This window comes from Camelina sativa, chromosome 11 (assembly GCF_030686135.1).
Source record: "Camelina sativa cultivar CO46 ecotype springtype chromosome 11, ASM3068613v1".
Taxonomy (NCBI): Eukaryota; Viridiplantae; Streptophyta; class Magnoliopsida; order Brassicales; family Brassicaceae; genus Camelina; species Camelina sativa.
The window spans coordinates 8709855-8732747 of NC_141890.1; the positions used below are offsets into that span (position 1 = coordinate 8709855).

The following is a 22893-nucleotide window of genomic DNA, read 5'->3' on the forward strand; positions in this document are numbered from 1 at the left end:
TCGCGGAGTGGGCCGGTTCGTGGAAATTAGGCATAGTAATCGGTTTGGGCTGCGATTCGGTTCGGTTTAATTATTTTTGGTTATCAGTTTATTTGGTTCAAAACATAACGTTGCAAAGTCGTAAAATTACATCAAATGATCGAGATAATTTATTTCAAGGGAAATTATTACTGTAGTATGAAATAGCATCTCGTTCTTGTTGGTTACACAACACCGTTTTGAAACATGAAACACACAGACACAGTTAATTAAAGCTCTGAATTCTAAAGCTCTCAACTGATTTTTTTTTGGATCCAGTTTAACAATATCTATGAAAACTCAAATTCTATTCTTGATTCCTAGGCCTAGAAATATTAAATAGCAAGTCACTGTTAAAAGATACCTAAGCCTAATAACTCCTCCTACATGTACTAAACTACTAACTAAGACAGTAAAGTAATGAAAATCATGATGCTGCTGCTTAGAAGTATCATGATCCAACCGCTATCCGGCCACAACGATCGCACTTTATCCGTATAAGACATCCTCAGAAACGCCCAAAGTCGCCTTGAGACTAACCGAATCGTTGCTAAGACCACAAAAAAGAGGCTTATCAATAGAACTCCAAGCTCTTTGCTCTCTAGATTTGCTTGTTCTTTCACAATCTTCTCTACATCCAATCTGCTTTCAAGAAAACAAGAAGACAATTGATGTCAACTAAATAAAAACGTTTTAACTCACGTGATAGCTCCCTTACTGTATATTTCAGAAAACAAAACACTACTGACCTCAGTGCAGTGTTTCCTCTGGCCAAGGATTCTACACGGGAAGCAACAAAAGTTTTCCATAGCTCTAGGTCTCTAAGTTCCTTTTCCTGCTCAAAGAATATCAAATTCATTACTTTGTTCTTTTTAACAGATAAAGACTACAAAATCGGAAGAGAATTAAAATTACCATTTTCATTTTCCATTCAGTGATCTCTCTGATATCAGCTTTGCTTTTCTCCACAAGCATAAGAGTTCTCTTCATCTCCAAGCTAAATTCTGGTTGCTTGTCATTCATTTTCTTTACAGAGTCCTCAAGAACCGATAAATTCATCTCAATCAGTTTCACTTTCTGCATCATCACTTTCAAAACGTTATGCTTCTCCCTAACTTCATATTTCTTCTCTCCTATGAGATTAATCGTCTTCACAACGTCATCTTTCTTCTTCTGCGCTTCAGTCTCCTTACCAATCTGATCTGTCCTATTGCTTTTCACTTCCCCAACTTGCTTTTCATCTGCGGTTTTTAGTTCCAACATAGCTGGTTTACTGGGAAGAGTCTCTGATGGAACAAATAGATCTTCAAGCATTTGCTCAAGAGCATCAATGCCAAATACCTCCACAACACTCAGAGTACAGTAAAACTCAGATCCGTAGTGACTAACTAAGTTAAGTTTAAGATATCTCAACCATTTAGGTTCAAGGAGCCGGAATGTCTGAATCTGCTTAATGTTTGCAGCCACGAAACTCCCAGCGGGAGTCCACATCTCGGTTGGGTAACTCAAGCTACCTGACAAGCTAAACTCTTTGAGATTCGAAGAATAATGCTCAAAATTTGCAATTCTCACTGTGTCAACCAGCGTCTCCTCGGCAAGTTCAATCACGACAGACTTATTCGACACGGAACACGGGTTTCTTAGATACTTGTCATGATCTTTGCCAAGCACATTGCTAGCTCCTTTTGCTTCCTTGTTATGCTCCACCACTTTTGCTCCCTTCATAGCAGAAGCATAGTTATAACCAGTTCCATCTGGTTCTAACCTATAATGAGTCGCATTATTCACAAGCTGTGATGAGCCATTTGCTTTGAGACTTTTGTCTTCAAGATTGGCATATCTAGGATCACGAGCTTCTAGGGTCTTCTTGTTTATTCTTCGTTCTGGCATCACAATTTTGCAGATCAACAAAGCATTGTTCCCAAGAACATGCTCATACACATCTTGTAACTGGCCGTTTCTCAGGAGACAATAGTTGTTTTCTTTTCCAGTAGCTCCACCAGAACTCGTGGAATTGAGGATCTTTGGAACTGATCCATCAGTGTGATTCCCAATTTTATCTACAAAACAAAATTTAATTATTCTTCAGAGAATGAAAAAGGATCACAATGCAGCAGCACATCTACCCAAGTTCCAAAGATACTAAATTTGGAGTCTTTCCTTAATTAACATCTGAAATGATCATGTCATCTCTCTCTCAACAAATAAATTGCGGAGGAAACAAGGGTATACATTGTTACCTCCATAATCATGGCTTTGGCCAAGCTTGGAGTAGACGAGGAAGAGGAAGCACCAGAGTAAGAGAACGAGAGGGATAGAACGCTCGACGAAGCTGCTGCTTCTTGCATTAACAACATTATCAACCTTTTCGGAGATTCTGACAATTCGAAACCTTTGCGATTTTTCATTCACGCATATCGTCGAACAACTTCCGCGCTTCGCCATCTCTATAAGCAGAGAAGAGATCTATACTCGTGTGTGCATGCACAGATCACAGATGGATAGAGAGCGAGAGATCGTTGGTTGTATTGTATGAATGTGACCTGTATCTGGAGCAAAGGAGAAGAGGGCACGAGGAACAAGAGGAGAAAAAAGACTGACGAAGAAGAAAAAGAAAAAAGAGAAAGAGAGAGAGAGAGACAACAACATGTCTCGTGTTGCTGTCTTTGTCTTGTGTGGTTTGAAAGAAGAACCTAACTTTTTTGTCCGTCGAGAGACCATTTTCTTCGGATTTTTTTTTAAATTTAATTTCTAAAAAAGTAGTAACAAAATTTCATAATCTGCTTGGTTATAACTTTCAACGGCTACTTACGGTCTAATCTATTCTATTGTTAGCAAATTCAAAAGTGTCTTTGACCCAAGTTTTTTCTTTCTTTCTGTAAAATAAAAAAGTCCGAAACTTCAAAGATTGAGTCAAAAGTTACAATGCCGGACAAAGAATGAACCTAAGTTTGGTGATTTGATGTCTCCGGGGGAGACGGGTTGCCGAAATCATGCTTGAGCATTGATGTCCGTAGAGTGATTAACAAGGACGAAGTCGCCGGATTCATGCCGGAGATGTTCAGGGACAAAAGGAAGACTTCCCGGATTCTGCTCTTGTAAGAGCAAATTTAATGGAGTTTCAGGAGGGTACTGGTCAAGTATGAAATCTATTGCTTCTCCGCTTATCTCTTTTTGGTTCAATAGAACCTACACACAAAAAAATAAAAGTGTGAATAAGCAATGAAAGCTGCAATTGCGGTTAAATGTCTGAAACTTACCTTAATGGTTTTGAGGAGAGCGGTTTGGTTTTGTGTGAGGAGAGCAACTGTTTTGTCATACATCTGGCAAATGAGTTCTTCGCTTCTCTGTGCAACTTCATCGTCCATGTTGAAGTTAATCGGCGGCTCGACAAGGTCATCGTCTTCATAGAGAGATCCTTCAAAGTCTAAGCGTGGTCCAACGAACTGAGCCCTCTTTCTCCATGGTGGTGGTTCACCATGGATCACCATTGGGTTTTCCAGGTTCCATCTGAAATCCAAATATATACGTCTTGAGTAAGAACCATATACTTTAGAAGGGAATGTGAAGATGTGCAAATTTGCGCCTCACATGGTTAGGATTTTACGAGCTAGCCATGAGGCGTCAGAGAGATAATCAACTGATGCCTTCGAAGTATCTGAGCCGTAGATCACTTGTTCTGCAGCTCTTCCTGCAAGCAAGACCTTTGCAACAGAAAAATTTTTGCAAGTATAAACTCATAATATCATATATAGGTGGGCATATAAACCAAACTGAACCGAAAAACTAGATGCTTAGACCTAATATTAATGAAATGAAAGAAGAGATTTTTAATAGAGAAAAAAGAAGCACCTGAAGACGATGAAGCAGTTGTGGAAAACGACCAAACATGTAGGATTCATCATCAAGTCGATGAAACACAACTTGAGACAGTGTCTGACCACGAGGGATGATAGATACGCGATCGCACCGCTCAATCTTTGCATTCTCGTGCCGCAATAAAAGATGAGAAGTGATTGCTACCCCGACTTCAGTTGTGGCTCTACGACACTGACCTTGATGTCCCAATTCTAAACCAATACGTGTCGGCCCAACAGTGAGTCTGTCAACAGCATCGTCCATATCTGATTGAAGAATCGAGCTATGCGTTTTCCTGACAGCTACAAGAGCAGCCTCTTGAACCAACTGTGCCAGTTTTGCTCCAGACCATCCTGTATTTAATATAAACCATTACTTTTATAAGTGTTTTATACAGACCAATATGTTCAGACACATAACTTCTCTGTGGAAAAAGGTACACCAAGAGCAGAACAATGATTCTTTGAAACATCAGTTGTAGATTTTATACCTGGCAAGTTACTTGCATAGGATGATAAGTCAACAGAATCTGACATCTTGACTTTGCTGGCGTGAATCTTCAGAATATCCAATCTCCCTTTCGCATTAGGGGGACGGACTCTTATCTGATAAGAAGATTAACATTTACGGTCTTTCAGAAACTCTTAGCCTACTATGTTAATGCGAGAAAACATCAAATGGCTCACGATTGTGATTTGGTAGATTATTAATTAGAAATAACTGCCATAAAAAATTCAGAGATAACCAGAAGATTGTGTGCCTATATTTTGTTAATCACAAACCTTTCGATCAAATCGACCTGGACGTAGAAGAGCAGGATCTAACAAATCTCTGCGATTGGTGGCACCCAAGAAAATCACACCTTTGCCGGTGTCAAAACCATCAAGCTCGATGAGTAGCTGGTTCAATGTGGTTTCTCTTTCTTGAGTGGCCGCATTGTACAACTGATCTGAGTTTTCCTTGAAAATCCCTTGACGTCTGACGAATACCAAAATATAGAGACATCAGTGAAACTCCGTCTCAAGTTAAAATATCACGCAGGAAGGCAGTAACTATATCAAAATCTAAATTAAGGGATGAAATTGTGTATACCGAGTTGCTAAGGCATCAATTTCGTCGATAAAAATAACGGATGGCTTGTTTACCTGCACAAGGACATGGACATCATCAAATACTATTGAACATCCCTTCACAAATATGCATAAATACACATATGTTCAATCACCTTAGCTCTTTTAAACAGATCTCTGATACGCGCTGAACCAACTCCAACTAGAACTTCAACAAATTCAGATCCTGCCATTTGGTAGAAAGGCACACCAGCTTCCCCCGCAATAGCTTTTGCTACGAGTGTCTACGAAAACAAATCAGGTTAGGTGAGGCTATATATTGCTAGCAATTGGGTTGTCAAAAGATTCTTGTAGAAAAAGCTACTCGACTACAACAAGAGGCTAACTAATCATTGACATTTTGTAAGATCTCAAACGAGAATAGGGAATCAGTAATGACTTTACAATAGCATTTAAACATTCAAAACTACATTTAGACAAATTTCAGGTTTAAAGTGAAGCAGTAGTGATGAAAGATCGTTCCAGTATCAGTGCCAAATTATGAATTTCCAAACATTCGCAATACTCTGAAATCCAACCATCAACATAAGCATTAATTAGTCTCAACTGTTACCGCTGCAAGTTTGATTGTCAATTATTTCTATAGTCTTTCATAGTATTCTAGAGTAAAATGCTGCTATAAAAAATACTCTCCACTACTTAAACAATGAATTTTTTAGATTGGCATTAACATAGATGGTTAGACATACCTTGCCACAACCTGGGGGACCCTCCAAAAGAACTCCATGAGGAGGTTTAATACCCATTTTATCAAACAAGTCGGGATTCTTCAAGTACTTTACAAGCTGTCAAGAAAATGTGATAAGCGTAATGAAAATGAGAGGTTTATTTCGAGCTTCCAATATTTCAAAGAAAGTATGTCATGCAACTGCATACTTGATGTTGTAGCAGTAAAGCCCTACGCAATCTAAATCCAAATATTAAAAGTAAAAGCTAACCAAGAGTGCACTGTGCACATATTAGAAATCCTAAAAAGAGATCCATACTCAGGGATGCAAGCATAACAAAAGAAGGAAATTTAAGCACAATAAGCAAGCACGTATATTATTCATTATTATGAATAAGCTTCTTGCATATAAAAATTCCGAGTTTCTTTGATGAATGTTCATGAACTTAGAAGAAGTAATACAAGTGCATGCAATGTTGGGTAAATAAGCTTAAGGTTTTGAATTTAATAGTAGTATTTTGCGAGGAATTTGGTCAAGCGATACCTCTTGAAGTTCGTCGACTGCTTCATCAATCCCTGCAACATCAGCGAATTTAACACCGGTTGAACCCTGTAACATAGTTATTCAATGTCATCAAAAACTCAACCAAAAAGTGTATTAGAACTGAAGAAACGTGCATATAGGAGTAGTGTTTAGAAACTTACATCAACACGAGCTTCTGCTTTAGACTGAGAAAAAGCAATCCCTTGCCATAAGTCCTGCAAAAAAAAAAAATTAAGTGATTAAGAGCAAAAGCAATATCACTGAAACATGCAAAGCACGCATTATCAGATTAAAGTATTATACCCATTTTCTAAAGTTCTTTGGTCTTCGTGACAGAGTGAAACGAACAAGAAGAACCATAGTCACGACAACAAGTAGGATTGGTTTGAGCATCTCCAAGCTTGATGATACACCACCAAATGTGTAAAAATCAGAAATCCTTGAGAAGATCCCCCCATCGGCGAGAACATCAACAAGGTAATCCCATACTTTTTCAAGAACAACAAGGAAGATGCCAACAAAAAGTTTGAGGAATGGCTTTGCTATAGGCCAAACAACATAAACTGTAGTGACAAAGGCGAAACTAGTGACTGCAAAAACAGCCGAGGCTAAGAATCCCCCAACAACAACTGCCGCTGCAGCAATAACTGCTGTCACCATTCCCAGCTCAACCATCACTCTACTTGAAATAGAAGACGCGACTGGGTTTGGGAAGTCTGCCACTTTTCCAACCCAAGACTGTAAATAAAACATTCAATAGCAGAAAACTAAGTCAATAATCGAACACAATACTTTTGTTTGTCAACCTAGTGTATAGATTCTGAAAAATTCCTAACCAACACAATACAAATATAGCGAGGACATTAGATAATATAATCTAGTAGATAAGATCCAAATGAACAAAAGAGTGATCACCGTTATGTGCCTTTCTATTTCGTACTGGGGACCCGTGTACTCTTTCAAAAGACTTTGAGCTTCTCCAGCTTCAAGCTTCATTGACCTATCAAGAAACAGAACAATAAGAAATCAATACATCAAAAATGAAACTTCATTTATCTTCTTCTTCTTAATTCCTAGTAATTCACCATTTGGTTCTCTGTAAGCTCTTGACTCCAGGAATCTCCTTAAGATCAACAACAAAATCTCTATAACCGCTCGTATAAGGACTAACAGAAACTTCCTTGGAAGTAAGCAGCTTAACTTTATCATTCTTCATAACTTTTCTAAAATCCTCCAAACTCATCTTTGGTAAATCTTTCACAGTTCTCTCAAACTCGTCTTCCTCAGATAGCTCTGGCCCAAAAACTTGCTCAGGAACATAGAGTTTCCCCCTGTATTCCCTCAAAATATCACTCAAATAAACAGACTCGTTCCCACTTTCACTTCCCCTTTCCTCCGTCTCCATCTTCGAATCAAGCTTCCTTCTGATAAATTCAAACGCACCAGACGACGCATTGGCGCCGCCTTTGCTTAAATCCTCTCTCTCCTTAAGATTATACAGCTTATCCCCAACTCGATAACGAGGTTCCACCTGGCTAGGATTCTCCTTCAAAACCCTAGTCACGAAATCATCAACAACCGCAGCTTGGGGTTTGTTCGTCTCCCCAGATTTTTTCAATTCGCACAAAACCGTAAACGAACGACGCAGAACCGGACCTCTCCATCGAGTTTTCGCTGAGAAATTAGATGCATTCGCGTGTTTCCAAATCGATTTCTTGGGAATTTCTGGTAAACGAGTACCACCGAGTGAGAATACAGTGTCTACAGAAGCCATATCACCATGTAACAGAAGAGAAGAAAAGAAGCTTCACTGAGTGATAGATACTAGTAAGATCGAAATTGCATTTGAGAATTTCGAATTTGCCTTTTGGTTATTATGGATTCTTCTGGATAAGAAGAGCAAAAAGAGCAAATCGGGTTTTTTTTTTAATTACTCAGTCAGGGGTTTGTTGTTCAGTTAACTCCCACGGCCAACACTACTATACTGGTTCAATAACCGGTTCCGGTTCAGGTTGACCCGACTCCGCCACTATTTTTAATTTTATTTCTTTCTTTTGTCTTATAGCGCTCTCGTCGACGTCCAAACTCCATTATCACTATGTCCAAACAGATAGCCTTTTTTGCTTTACACGACGACGTTTGCTTTCTCTTTTATCTCCCTCCACCCAACCAGCGAACAATTAAAACATCGCTACCAAACACATCATCTCCTCCTCCACACAATGTCGAAGTCTTCTTCAAACCTTGCTTCATGCGCCGTCGCCACGCTTTTCATCGTCTTCCTTATCATCGCCGCTCTAACAGTTTATCTAACTGTATTTAGACCGAGAGATCCAGAGATCTCCGTCACTAGTGTTAAGGTTCCGTCATTCTCCGTTTCGAACGGCTCCGTCAGCTTCACTTATTCCCAATTCTCCGCCGTTAGAAACCCTAACCGCGCAGCTTTCTCGCACTACAACAACGTAATCCAGCTCTTCTACTACGGAAACCGGATCGGTTCCACTTTCATACCCGCTGGTGAGATCGAATCGGGTCAAACGAAACGCATGTCTGCTGATTTCTCAGTACAGTCGTTTCCTTTAGCGGTGGCCTCTGCTTCTCAGATCTCCGCCGCCGGATTTCGAAATCTTGGATCAGGCGGTTACGGAACCGGGTTAGTGGAGTTGGATAATCGGTCCGGGTCAACGGTGGAAATAGAGTCGAAGCTGGAGATGGCGGGTCGGGTCCGGGTTCTTGGTTTGTTTACTCACCGAATCGCGGCAAAATGTAACTGTAGGATCGTGATTTCCACGAGTGATGGTTCGATCGTAGCCGTCCGTTGTTAGATAGTTGATAAATATACTGTAACAGTCTTTTCTGATACATTTAAAAGTTTAGAAATTTGCAAATATAAATACAAAAATTTTGTACCTGCAATGTTATTTGAAATAATTGAAATGCTTTTTCAGATTTTGTATGTATACTTTGCAACTTACAAGTAAAAAAAACCATATTTACCATTCATGTAAAGAAGCCTAAAAAACACATGTCATTAATAAATGTTTGTCCCTCAAAAATCAATGTTTTCACATTAATAAATAAAGTGATGACGATAAAATGCAGATAAAAAGTTGTAAAATCCAAGAGCCTCAAAGACATGTCATTCTTTGTAGCGTTTGTAAGTCTTTTATTCTCTCACACATGATTTTATATACTTACTTTGTTTCATCATAAATTTCGTTTGAAATTTTTTCATAATATTTAAAACAGTTAAATTTAGCTAACTATGGCCATGAATGTTTAGGACATTTTTAAAGGGTTTTAGATTATAAATTTTAGTTTTCAAATTTCAAATTTTATTTTTGGTTTTAGATTTTGTAAACGATTTCATATACAACAAAAACAACAAAGATATTTAAAGAAATTGATCCATGTATCAATTGTATGTATTGAGGAAGGACCGTGACAAATATTACTTTGTGTAAAATATTCGGTTATGTTAAATTTTTGACACCTTAATTAAAGTTGTTTCCCGTTCGAAGTACTAGTTAGTTACTTATACAACTTACAATTCAATACTTACGTTTATGTCCGATTATTTTTGGTTATAAAGAAAATTCGCGATTGAGGTCATAAAAATCCAAAGGTGATATGTATGTTGTAAGTTGTAAGTGCAAGCACTGTTGTAAGCTAAAAAGTTAACAACATACGGCTAAGATCGAACTGTCGTTAGTTGTAAGTACGGGAAAAAAAAAATCAAAGGTGATTAATTGTAAGTACGGTTGTAAGCTAAGCAAGTTAACTAAAAATCACAATATATAAATCAGACTAGTAGTAGTATATTGTCGTACGGATGACGAACATAAAAGTCAGAGACATGCTGCAGATCTCATTTTATTATTATGTCAAATAATACCATTATTTTTGTTTAATCTTAATACTAGTAACATCATTTGAGACCATTCAATTGTTCTACCAAGGATGGCACCTGGTTTCCCTAGTAATATCTGCATAGAGACATGGACCGCTTGCTTTAATAGACCACTTACATTTAAGGCATCGACCTTCCTCCTCGAAAGACGTCCATGCAATAAACTGTTTATGCTGATTATTCCAACCACAACTGCATGAGAACACTGTTGTTTTTAACCAAGATTCCCCAAATTCCCAATGGACTTGTTGTCCGGGCTGCAACACATGCTCTCCCAAATCGTCGGCATGGGATCTACAATGTATAGTTAGGACTATTCCTGGACCTAGATCATTGGTGATTGTGACAGCATTTTTACCAAAAAGGATTGAATCCATGACAAAAAGAACTGGCATAGAAAAAGATTATAGCAAAAACGGCGAATATCTTTGTTACAAGGTAATTTCCCCTCGTCCCTCATTGTATTGTATCATCAGTATATATACAAGTATACTAGGGTTACAAAGGACATAATTGGAATATTACATTAGTTGTTCATGACGCCGAGACTGGACTTGAACTCTAAGAAGAGAGGTGTAGAAAGGCTTTTGGTGAATATGTCAGCGTATTGGTTGGACGATGGGATATGAAAGACCCGGATGTGGCCTAAGGCAATGCGTTCATGGACAAAATGTATATCAATCTCGACATGTTTCGTTCGCTGATGTCGCACCGGATTGGAAGAGAGGTAGACCGCACTAATATTATCACAGTAGACAAGCGTGGCAGTGTTGAGTGGACAGTGAAGCTCGAGCAGAAGATTGCGTAGCCATATGGTCTCTGCTACAACATTGGCCACTAATCTGTATTCGGCCTCGGCAATGGAACGGGAGACTGTGTGTTGACGTTTGGGCGACCAGGAGATGAGGTTGTCGCCATAAAAAATGCAGTATCCGGAGGTGGAACGACGTGTCGAGGGGCAACTTGTCCAGTCAGTGTCGGTGTAAGCGGTTAACGTCGAGTTCTGTGTTGGCGTGAGCTGCAAGACATTGTGTATAGTGCCTTTGACATAGCGAATGATCCGCTTAAGAGCATTGAAATGGGATTCTCGTGGATTATGCATGAAAAGACAAACCTGTTGTACTGCGTAGGCAATATCGGGATGAGTGAAGGTGAGGTATTGGAGAGCCCCTGCCAAGCTGCGATATAGTGTCGGATCCGAGAAGGACGGGCTGTCATCTGCAGAAAGTTTGGACCGAGGATCCGTAGGAGTGGTGACCGGATTGCAGTTCTCCATGTTGGCTCGTTGGATAATCTCTAATGCATATTGGCGTTGATCAAGAAAGAGACCTGCAGGGTTCCGCTTGATGGATATGCCAAGGAAATACTTTGTCGTGCCAAGATCAGTCATGGAAAATTCTCTGTTGAGAAAGGCAATGATCTTATCACGGAGAATAGTGGAAGATGCAGTGAGCAATATGTCATCAATGTATAACAAGAGATATGCTCTGCCTGTGGAGTTGTTGTAAGTGAACAAGGAGGAGTCGCATTTGCTCTGTTGGAACCCAACGCGGCGAGCATAGGAGGCGAACCTATGATTCCAAGTCCGCGGTGCCTGCTTTAGTCCATAAATTAATTTGTGGAGCAGACACACATGATCTGGCTTGGACGGGTCACGATAGCCTGGTGGTTGGTGCATATAGACGGTTTCTTCTAGCTCACCGTTGAGGAAAGCATTTTTATGTCCAACTGGTGAATGGACCATTTGCGGGAGAGAGCAAGATCAAGCACCATTCGAATTGTTGCAGGCTTGACCACCGGACTAAATGTTTCATCACAGTCGACGCCAACCTCTTGAGACTTACCGTTTGCCACCAAGCGAGCTTTGTAACGAGTTAGATTCCCATCCTCATCATGTTTATGCGTGAATAACCACATGGACCGCACAATATTAACAAATTTAGGACGTGGAACCAAGGACCAAGATCTCTTTTTAATTTGAGCATTATATTCCGCATCCATAGCACCATGCCAATTTGGATCCTCTAGAGCTTTTAAATAAGAGTAGAGAAGTGGAGAAACAGTTTGAGTGAGAAGAGAAAGAAGTTGCCGTGGTTTGGTAATGCCACTTTTGCTACGAGTATTCATTTTATGGGCTATAGGCGGAGGTGCCACTGTTACTGGTGGCGGAGGCTCTGTGGTTGTAGGAGGCGGTGCCGGTATCGGATTTGTAGGTATTTGTGGTGGTTGCCGGAGAAAGGGAGAGACTATAGGAGGAGGCTCGAGAACAGGGGGAGATGATGGAGGTGGAAGGGTGGGAAATGGAAAGACGGTCTCGTCAAAAATGATATGACGGGAGATGATGATTTTTTGTGTGGTAAGGTCTAGGCAACGATAACCCCGGTGAGACGTGGGGAAGCCAAGAAAGACACACGCAGTAGATTGCGGTGCTAGTTTGTGTGGAGTGGTGGCTAAACGGTTAGGGTAGCACAAACACCCAAACACACGGAGATGATAATAAGAAACAGGTTGTTTGTAGAGTTTTGTAAATGGTGTTAGGTTGTGAATAGCTTGAGAAGGGAGAATGTTGAAGAGATGAGTAGCCATGTTCAATGCTTCCACCTAATATGTATGTGGCATGTTTGCTTGAACAAGAAGAGTACGCACGAAGTTGTTCAACGTGCGTAGTGTGCGCTCAGCTTTCCCATTTTGTTGAGAGGTGTGAGGACAGGGAAAGCGAGATGTTATGCCTTGGGTGGAAAAATGAGCAAGAAAATTGTGATTATTGTATTCTCCCCCATTATCACACTGTGAGTGGTTTGATTTTGCACCCAAACTGATTATGAATATAAGCAGAGAAGTGAAGAAAAGAGGAGAACACATCTGATTTTTGTCGAAGAAGATATACCCAAACAAAATGACTAAAATGATCAAGAAAAACAACATAATATTTGATCCCACTAATGCTGGAAACTGGTGAGGTCCAGACATCGGAATGTATTATTTGAAAAGGTTCTGAAACAATAGAAGCAGATGTATCAAAAGGAAGACGAACGTGTTTCCCAAGCTGACAAGCATGACAAATAGAAGATTGTGGTTTTGAACATTGTATTGAACCACTAGAAATAAGAGAATGGAAGAGTGTGTTTCCCGGGTGGCCAAGACGACGGTGCCACATATCTGAACTAACAGAGGTCGACAGAAAAGCTTGAGGAGACGAAGGAAGGGCAGACGAATTGGAAATAGAGTAGAGAGAGCTCGAGCTGTTACATCGGAGTAGAGGTTTTCGGGTGCTCAAGTCCTTAACAAGAAAACCAAAAGGATCAAATTCAACGGAAACTCAATTATCTGTTGTAAACTGTCTGACAGAAACAAGATTTTTTATAATAGATGGGCACACAAGGACATTATGAAGATGGAGAGGACGAGACTGATAAGGAAGAGAACAATAGCCTATATAGGTGGTGGGAAGAGAGGATCCATTGCCAACGGTCACGGAGGGAATAATACTCGAATTAAAAACAGAACATAATGTACCTGGCTCCGAAGTGATGTGTCCCGTAGCACCGGTATCCATATACCAGTTGGAATCTTGCGGATTCTGAAGTGTCATGGTACCAAACGCTTGTGAAATGTTTGACGGGATAATCGTCGGCATTTGTGGACCGGTTGGTACAGTTGGGTGATACGGTCCAAGAATGTTTGCTTTGGAAGGCAGAGCAGTGGAAACATGATACGCCATTGGAGATGAACGGCAGTGCTGTGGGTTTGGAGCCCATGATTGCGGATGCCACTGTTGTTGTTGAGGCGGAGCAGGAAAGTACGAAGAGTGTTGCGGTCTCCATGATGTGTTGTGCCGACCGCGACCACGATAGTTGTTATTGCGTCCACGACCACGACCTCTGTTTTGGTGACCATGATTGAGCGAAGACGGGTAGGGCTGCTGATTGTAAGAGCGGTTGGCGGTGTCAGGATCCGGAGATGGCGCTGTAGGACTCGTGCTGGTGTAAAGTAAGTGAGGTGTAGAATGATCTAGAGGAGCAGGTGTTGCTGGTTTGGAGGGTTTGTTGAGACGCTCCTCTTTGAGAATCAACATGGACCTAGCAGCAGCAAAGGATGGAAATGGGGACTTGTGTTGGATAACATTGTGAATGTTATCAAACTTTTCAGAAAGACCATTGAGCATATGCATCACCATCGCACGCTCAGAGACAGGAGAATCAACATTAGCAAGCAGATCCGACAAAGATTTGAGTTTTTGGCAGTAATCATGCATCGAGAGATCACCAATCGTGAAGGAACGCAGTTCGTTTTCCAGTTGAATTGCGCGAGCCTCCTTATTGTCAGGGAACATGTTTTCAATCGTGATCCACAGTTCGCGAGCAGTACACCGAGATTTCAGAACCGTGTCAAGGAGGGAAGGTGAGATCGTACCATAGATCCACATTTTGACTAAGCCATCACGTTCTTTCCACGCCGTATCTTGTAGATTGGCAGGAACCGATGTGCCATCAAGATGGCCAGAGACGCTGAAGCTGAGACAGTGAGTCTCAAAGAGTTCATGCCACGCATCATAATTTATTTTTTGCATATCAAGAACCAAAGGGATGTAGGACTTGATGTGTGTGACACCAAAAGCTTTTTCTGCCGGTTGAGCTATCGAGACAAGAGAGAAAAAAAACAGAAGAAAGATGGAGAAAGGAAGAGGAAGAACAGAAGCGAGGCGAAGAGCAAAGGGGTAAGAGAAAAACAGAGGCTGCAATAGAGTTTTTGAAATAGGGTTTTTTTTTTAGGGTAGCTCTGATACCATGTTACAAGGTAATTTTCCCTCGTCCCTCATTGTATTGATTCATGAGTATATATACAAATATACTAGGGTTACAAAGGACCTAATTGAAATATTACATTTGTCATATTCTATCAATCTTTAATGGTGTTTTCATTGTGTTTTGTTTTTTAGTTAGACATTTAGTGTGGATTCAAATGGTTAGTTAAGGTTCTTATTATAAGGTTAATATATTTATTCAAAATGTATTGTTTCTAATGGCAAATTCCAAATATTTCATGATTTGGAGGTAATTCAGATATCATACCAAAGATATTGACTAGAAATAAATGCTAAAAGAGAATAAAATATTAAATGAATGGTTCCAGACTTCCAGTTCCAGAAATAAATATGACGTTTTACGTAAAATGTTAAATTATCATATATATATGCAAATTTATTTTAGTATTTAGTTAAGGGTGGATTTTGACCAAAAATGTGTGAAAGTCACCTTTGACCTGAGAACATTTATTTCCCAAATCTTCTTCTCTTTCCTCTCTCGTGACAGAAAATCTCTGGGACTAATCCATTGAATTGTGCCATCCTTGCATATACAGAGATTTTAAAAATAAACAGACATTATCATATTCATTCTCTTTTAGCATCTATGACGATTTTAATAGAAACGCATAAATATATGTAAGAAATATAGCAAGTAAAAATGTAAAGTGATGATATTCAATTGTGTGTGGAAAGATTAATGAAATGATATACAACATATACAGGTACATTAGCAGGCTATATTCTTCTATACCACTAAGTAAGACCAAATTTTATGCTACTGTATTATTTTAAATAACTTATATATATTAGAATATATTACATTTGAAGACTACACAGTTGTTGTGTTTAATTTTATCATACAGATTCATCCCATACTCTTTTTGGAAAGTTCATGACTCTTCAAATGTGTTTAACAACTGATATTATTATAAAAGATCAAGAGATATTATATATTTGAAGTTAAATATGTTTGACAAAAAATGTAATATAATTGAATAAATAAAATAAAAAGATTAAAAAATTATGATTACATGTCAGCACATGTATTTCTCCTTCTTTAATATACTTAAAAGTTAAAAAATAGTCTACTTTACGAAAATCCGAAACCCTAATCCCCTAATAGTTAAGCCTTAAATCATACTAGAAACACAAATAATATGCACTAGTTTAATTTGACCCCAAAAAAAAATTAAGAGTCATAAGAACTAACTCTAAAGTCTAAAAATGGTGGACTTTCACAAATTTAAAAGAGTTAATATACTCGATGTTTTTCTATTAAGACTAGGCATATAAATTGTGATGGCTAGATTTTCGCTGACGCAAGAATCGAATAGCCTGACCCATCCCAAAAAAAACTTTCGGGCTTATCTTTCAAAGAAAGGCGTACACTAGACAACGCTATAGAATTATTCGGTTTTTGGTGATTTTCTTAAAACAAAATGAAATTTGTACCTAATTGTTAGACAACCACAATTTTATACGTTGATTAAGTGAAATAAGATTTATAGATTTTCGGGTCAGGTTCTCGGTAGAAATCAGCAAAAATTAAAAAGAAAATAACAAACTGAATTTGTATTCAATATCTTAGTCGAAATGTTACAATGTGTTTATTTACAACCTATCGCAAGGTAATACTAACAAACCCTAATAGGAATCCCTGGACTTTCTCTGGTGATCTCACCTCGTTCATCCGTGATCTCCTCAACTCACCTCAAAATCCTCAGTCGTCGACTCGACGCTCTTCTTTGACCAAATGACACCTTCTGGGCAAGTTGGCCCATAATAAATCCTCGAAGCCCACCACTTAATGGGCTTTGCTCATGGGCTTTAGATCGGTGATACGCAACACCAACACTAATTCAGTATTTGAGTTGAGTTTATTTATCAGTAAAAATTTGAAGAATAACGTACTAGTGAAATAGTTACTGAACATGGAGCTTTTATAATAACGAGTGAATCATCAAATAAAGCTTACAACATTTTATTTTTTTACTAAACCGTTGTAATTAAACTTTTTCGTTAATTTTTTCCTTTCTTAAATGTATTAGTATTACTGTATGAACATTTAATGATATTGACAGCTGTATTGAAACTTCTTTCCTCTTTTAGCTATACGCATGCAAACATATCTGTGCATTTTTAGAATAAAAGCAGACATACACATGTTTTGTTTTCACATATGCAACTTATGTAATTCTATTCAAACAGTCGTTCTCTATTAGGGTTTTTTATTTTATGAAAAACATTAACGGCGACAATTCTCTCTTCAGAAGAAGAAGAATATTCTCCGAGAGATTTGGGAACAAACAGAACTAAAACAAAAACCGACGTACAGATCCAAATTGCCTTCTTTGTGGCTCTCTTCCAGAAAGTCGTGACCATCTCTGTTCTTTTGATTGCCAATTTACCTGGTCCTATGTTGCAGCAAGTTGCAATCTCCATCCGCTTTGTTCTTGGGAAGACACCCTAAACCACCTTCAAACCCTAACTGGTCCTAAGGAGAGGAAACGACTCATCGCGCATCTACACTTCAGCAGCTTTATTTGGCGGTACTTGATCTCATCTCTCACTAATCGACTCCGTTAATCACTTTCACATGTTTCCTCCGGAAACGATACTATCTCATAATCTCATTCTCATAGTCAGAAGTCATCTTCTCGCTCAATCGTTTGATCTATTATTATTGCTCTTGTTTTTTTTACTGGGCTGGGCCCTCTTTTATTTATGGCCTTAATGGCAAACAAACACTAAAGCGGTAAAGCCAAGCTGGCTGTTGTATTTTCTTTTCTTTTTATGTTTTAAATAGAAAACCCTTTTTCAAAAAAAAACAAAAACCGAAGTCCATATCAAATAAAAAAAAGAAAAAAATCTGTAATTGTCTCTCCCCAAGCGACAAAGAAGGCGATTCTTAACAAAAACAACTTTCGTTAGTTTTCTTCGACGACGCCGGCCATACTTTCTTTTCCAGTTTTTTTCATCTGTAGTTTAAAGTATTCTTAATAAATCTCAGTCGGAGTCCCGATTGCTTGAAAGATTATCACCAACTGCTCTTGTGTGCTCCCTCTTGGCAGCCGTGATGGTTTTGAATGGTAGCATAAGAGATGAGTTTTTGGTGATGGGTTTGTCTGGCAGTGTAGAACATGGCGATCTGGTTATGATGATGTCTTTGTTAAAAAATCTATGGTTGAGTATGCCTCAATTCCTAATCTCCATAACAATGGCCGCTACTTCGTTTCTCACTGTCAAGGTTCTCTTTCCTCTCCATAGAGGCGTAATTGTCTGTGTGATGATGATGTGCTTCATTCACGGTGTTTTTCCGGGTAATCCCGAAGCGGCAAAAATTGTCGATGGTGTTATAATGCAAATATGCGACCCTCGACGCATATGGGATCCCGGAATCACAGCAGAAGCATTTGTCGTGAAGATCTTCAACAACGTCTTTGGAGCAATGGGTTTCTTCTATGCGATGTGGAGTCAAGTAAAAGGATCGACAAATTCAAGACATATTGCAACCGCGTTATGGAGATCTTGGATACAAACAAACCTTAATCGAAGAAACAGTCCATGGAAACTATCATGGAGAAAGAGGCAATTCGGAGATGAAGATGAAGTGATAATAAGCAATTATATATGGAGGAAAATCAGAAGATGGCTTATACCATATCCTCAACAATGGGTTTTAATTACAACCAAGACCATTGATATCTCTTTTTGTACGAGAGTTTTGATCAATCCGGTATTGCGATGTAACAGATGGATCACTGCTTATGATTTTCGAATGCATTGCCGGTATTTCATCCGTCAAAAAAAGATGATTCTCAAGCAAGAAAGTCACACCAGATTGACGAAAATGACAAAGATGATAAAGTATTTCGCAACGCGTAATTTGCTTTATAATATTTTCGTTACATAAATCATTGGTTGTATTTGTAATCTCATTGATGATCATGTATACTCTGATTCATATTAATAAAAATTGTTTAGATGTTATATAAAAAAAAAAAAAAAAAAAAAAAAAAAACCGAAGTCCATGATTTATCAATTTACTTGCCCTGAAAATTTGGGGGCCAAAGCAACAAAAAAAGGTTTTGGGGTTATTATAAAATCTAGATATTTGAGACTATTTCGTAAAGCTAAATATTTTTGGGGGCCTATTTGAAAATATTTTTTTTGTTGTAAAATTTTCAAAAACCTTTGGGGCCCTACTTTTTACAATTTAATGGTTTTTCTTGTTTTTATGTTTTTGGTTTATACAGGGGTCAGGGACTATGGACGTCTACGAGGTTCGGCTCGCATTGGTGATTATAGGTACCCATGCATTTACAGATTTACTTCTTTTTATATATACGAAAAATCTTTTATAAAATAAAATAATTTTCGAACGTTGAATTTTTTTCAGGGAACATTATTGCTGGCTGTATCTTTTTGGCACCCACGTAAGTATTTTTTTTTTTTTGTTCTAATAAAAGACCACCACGTAACCTTCATGATAAGACTTTGAAATTGCTCTTTCGTTTCCTAGTTTTAATAGGAAATTTATGTATTAGTGAAAAATTAGATTTTGATATTTCATTTTATAAACTCCTAAGTATAACTAGAGTATTCTAAAAATGAAGTGGTCTTTTGTTAAGATAATAATATAAAAGTGACCTGGTAATGAGTTTTAAAATTCTTATCATGAAGGTTGTTACGGTTGACTTTCTCTATCAAAAATCTTATTTTGATACTTACTTTGATGCCAAAGTAAGTATAGAGTTTGGCTAGCAGGCAAAATAACCCCTAGAATTTGGGCTAACTAGGCTTAGACCCAATATGTAAAGAGCAATTTAAAAGGTTTTCTAAGGAAAATTGGGCTTTAGTGAAAAGTTTAAAAAAGTGAAATGTTTTTATTTCTTTCTCTTAATACTTAACTAGGTAACCGACCGGCACTATGTGCAAGATAAATTGATTTAAATAAAATATTATGAGTGAAATTATTATTTGAGATTTAAGATTTGTTTGTATTAAACAAAATATGTAAGTAAAGATTTTTTTGTTTATTCAAAATTATGTTTATTTTGTGTAAAATACGTTTTACCCGTGAAATATTTGAACTTGGAAAAGAATTTTAAAATGGTGTAGAAAGTTTTGATGTTTTTTGTGTTTCTAAAAATCAAATTCCCATATTTTACGTTTCACATTATTATCTATATCACTATTCCATTAAATAGATAAAGCAATATTTTTAGACTAACCGATTTAATTTAAACTAATCCTAAGTTTAAAAATGCAATGAGAAAAATGATAAGTGGTAAATAAATGAATAATTTTATTTTTTGTTTGTGAAATGTAATTTACTTTTAATAAGTAAATAGGTTATGAAAATGGTAATTAAATATATTTTTGGATCTATAGTTGATTAAATATTTCATTTTAAGAAACTAATAGAAAAAAACATTAGTTCATAATATTTTAATAACGTATTTATGTAAATAATAATGAGAAGTAATGAATTTATTAAAAAATTACAGGAGTTCTGTGAGCGCGACATCTCAGCTTTTTTTTGTGAGAGTAATTATCTATTATAGAGGATAATAGTGTAAGTTTTGGTTTTTGTGAATAGTAGTAATAAAAATATAGTTTTGAGGTGGTAGCTGGTAAAGGCATCTTGCTCCCTCCTTTGGCACAACGGTTCAATTCCCTGTCTTAAATATTCAAATAGACATTATTGTGAAGCTATCGTAATTCGTAAATATAACTATAACATATGAGTTTGAGGCCAACGTATATCTATATCTGACTATATATTGTATAAATCAAAGTTTAAAGAACCCACCATTTGAGGGGGAAGTAGGTAACATCGTAGTAACTAGTAAATATAAGAAAAGATTTTTGACATTTTTCATACAAATTAATAAAATATATTAAAAAAAAAATCTTATACCATTAAAAGTTAAATTGATTTTTGATATTTTTTTTTGGGATAGAGATTAAATTAGAAAATTTATACCAAACTATACATTGAAAATCTAAAACGACATTTATTTTGAAATATACAAATAATTCTAAAATGACACTCGTTGTGAAGAAAATGAAGTATTATAATTATATAAAATGCATACATTATTCCAGAAAAATATTGAAATCATCAAAACTCTAATCCTAATATCAATTAAAAAACTTATTCAAGAGTTAAGAAATTGTATTACATTATCTTATTTTTGGGCAAAGTTTTAAATAAGAAAATATGTAATTATATTAGTATCTTACTAATTTGGTTTATGAATTTTATTAATAGGCCGACGGTTATACACATAGTTAGAAACCAATATGTGGGGGAGAAGACATCCATACTATACATAGCTACTTTTGGGAGATGTATGGTATGAACTGTTTATAGATTACCAGTAGTGCATCCTTTTGGCACTCCTACCCTCGTTACCAATGCAGTAGGAGTGACTATTATGGCGATGTATCTTCTGGTATATATCAAGTATTGCGATCAGACTAGACAGCGACGACTGATCATTGCAGTTATGATAGCTGAGGTCGTGCTTGTGGTTGTATTTGCAACCTTGATCTTTACGCTAGTAGATTCTAGAGGAGTTCAGCGGTTGGTGATTGGTGATGTTTGTTGCGTATTCAACATCATCATGTATGTCGCTCCCATATCTGTTGTGGTAAGTGAAGTTCTAAGTTTAATATATATATTATATATATCTCAAAAACAATTGTTTTTATATTAGTAAGGTAAATGATGATAAAATGCAGCTGAGGGTTGTGAAGACCAAGAGCGTCGAGCACATGTCTTTCTTGGTAGCGTTTGCGATGTTCCCATACGCTATAGTTTGGAGCAGTTCCGGCTGCTTCTGCTTTGGGCCACACAATATTAAGCAAAATATGGTGACCACATTGTTGAATATGTTATTGGTCTAGTGGGTTTGTAATACCAGAACACACTACATGCAGTTTCAAAGACACCTGGTTTCGATTCCGCAAGCTTCCATCTTTTATATTGTTATTTTCTTTTTCTTTTTTTTCTTTATTTCCAAAATCTTTTCCATTCTTTACATACTTATGTTCTACTTAGTTTTCTTTTACCTTTTTTCTTCATTCTTTTATTAATCACATACACAACAACCTGAAAATATTACTGCAACAAAAATAATTTCTAATAACTATGTAAAAGTTTCACAAAAGTTAATAATTACACTTCTATAAATTTGCTTTAGGCCACATAAACTATAGGACTGGCCCTGGTTTGGAGCCTCATCTCGTTTCTACCTCTGGATCCTATTATGTTTTTAAATTTTTTTAATTCCAATTAATACGTGATTTACATATATATCGGATTCTGAAAAAGGAAAACATGAGTTGATTTAACTTGATATTTTTTTTGTTTTGCAGATTTCCTTTGGGATATGCACATTACTTGGACTAGTCCAAGTAGTTGTGTACGCTGTGTATTACCCATGGTGAGTTTATAGAATATTGTAAATCGTATTATATAATACATATATACTTTCTTCAACCGATTATGACAATATGAAAATCGACAGGTGATCGATCTTCCGTAGGAAAAGAATCCGGTTATTCCTACCAGCTTTATTCTGCTCAGCCCATCTGTTGATTATCTCAGACTATATTATTATTTTTTTCTAGATTTATTGTTATTTTAAACCTTGAAAGCATCGAGTTGTTTTAACTTTGAACCACTGTAGTTATCATTCAAATATAATTTCAACTTACAAACTTTCTTGCGTACCTTAAAAAATGATTTAGAACCATATCAGTATAAGTGTGCTCGATCCATTATAGAAAAGCTAAAAAGTTGAAGCTATAATTATACAGTTATGTTTTTTGTTTCTTATATTTGCATAAGTTTTACTTATGTTTTGCTTAGTTTTTGTCAACTTGTTTTTTTTTCTCCTTTTATTTAAGTATTTTCAATAACTATTATGTATCACTAGATTTGTAGTA

General features: G+C 37.2%; 3 protein-coding genes across 3 annotated transcripts; 1 reads left to right on the forward strand and 2 right to left on the reverse strand.

Annotated features, from left to right (window-relative positions):
* Nucleotides 1-148: 148 nt before the first annotated feature.
* On the reverse strand, nt 149-2737 carry LOC104722608 (SUN domain-containing protein 5-like). The gene is made up of 4 exons (XM_010440807.3): nt 2259-2737; nt 934-2078; nt 768-853; nt 149-660 (listed from the first exon to the last, which is right to left on the reverse strand). Exons 1-4 carry the CDS (start codon nt 2461-2463, stop codon nt 423-425), a joined length of 1674 nt encoding a protein of 557 aa, XP_010439109.1. The 5' UTR covers nt 2464-2737; the 3' UTR covers nt 149-422.
* Nucleotides 2738-2869: 132 nt separating this feature from the next.
* LOC104722610 (putative inactive ATP-dependent zinc metalloprotease FTSHI 1, chloroplastic) lies at nt 2870-8168 on the reverse strand. Its single transcript, XM_010440809.3, has 14 exons — nt 7303-8168; nt 7133-7217; nt 6521-6955; nt 6379-6432; nt 6218-6283; nt 5696-5791; nt 5102-5230; nt 4969-5021; nt 4659-4854; nt 4367-4481; nt 3871-4229; nt 3610-3722; nt 3279-3528; nt 2870-3207 (listed from the first exon to the last, which is right to left on the reverse strand). The coding sequence occupies exons 1-14, from the start codon at nt 7989-7991 to the stop codon at nt 3010-3012; spliced, it is 2838 nt and encodes a 945-aa protein (XP_010439111.2). The 5' UTR covers nt 7992-8168; the 3' UTR covers nt 2870-3009.
* A 271-nt stretch (nt 8169-8439) lies between these two features.
* On the forward strand, nt 8440-9166 carry LOC104722609 (uncharacterized). Its single transcript, XM_010440808.3, has one exon. It carries the CDS (start codon nt 8440-8442, stop codon nt 9040-9042), a length of 603 nt encoding a protein of 200 aa, XP_010439110.1. The 3' UTR covers nt 9043-9166.
* The last annotated feature ends 13727 nt before the right edge of the window (nt 9167-22893 follow it).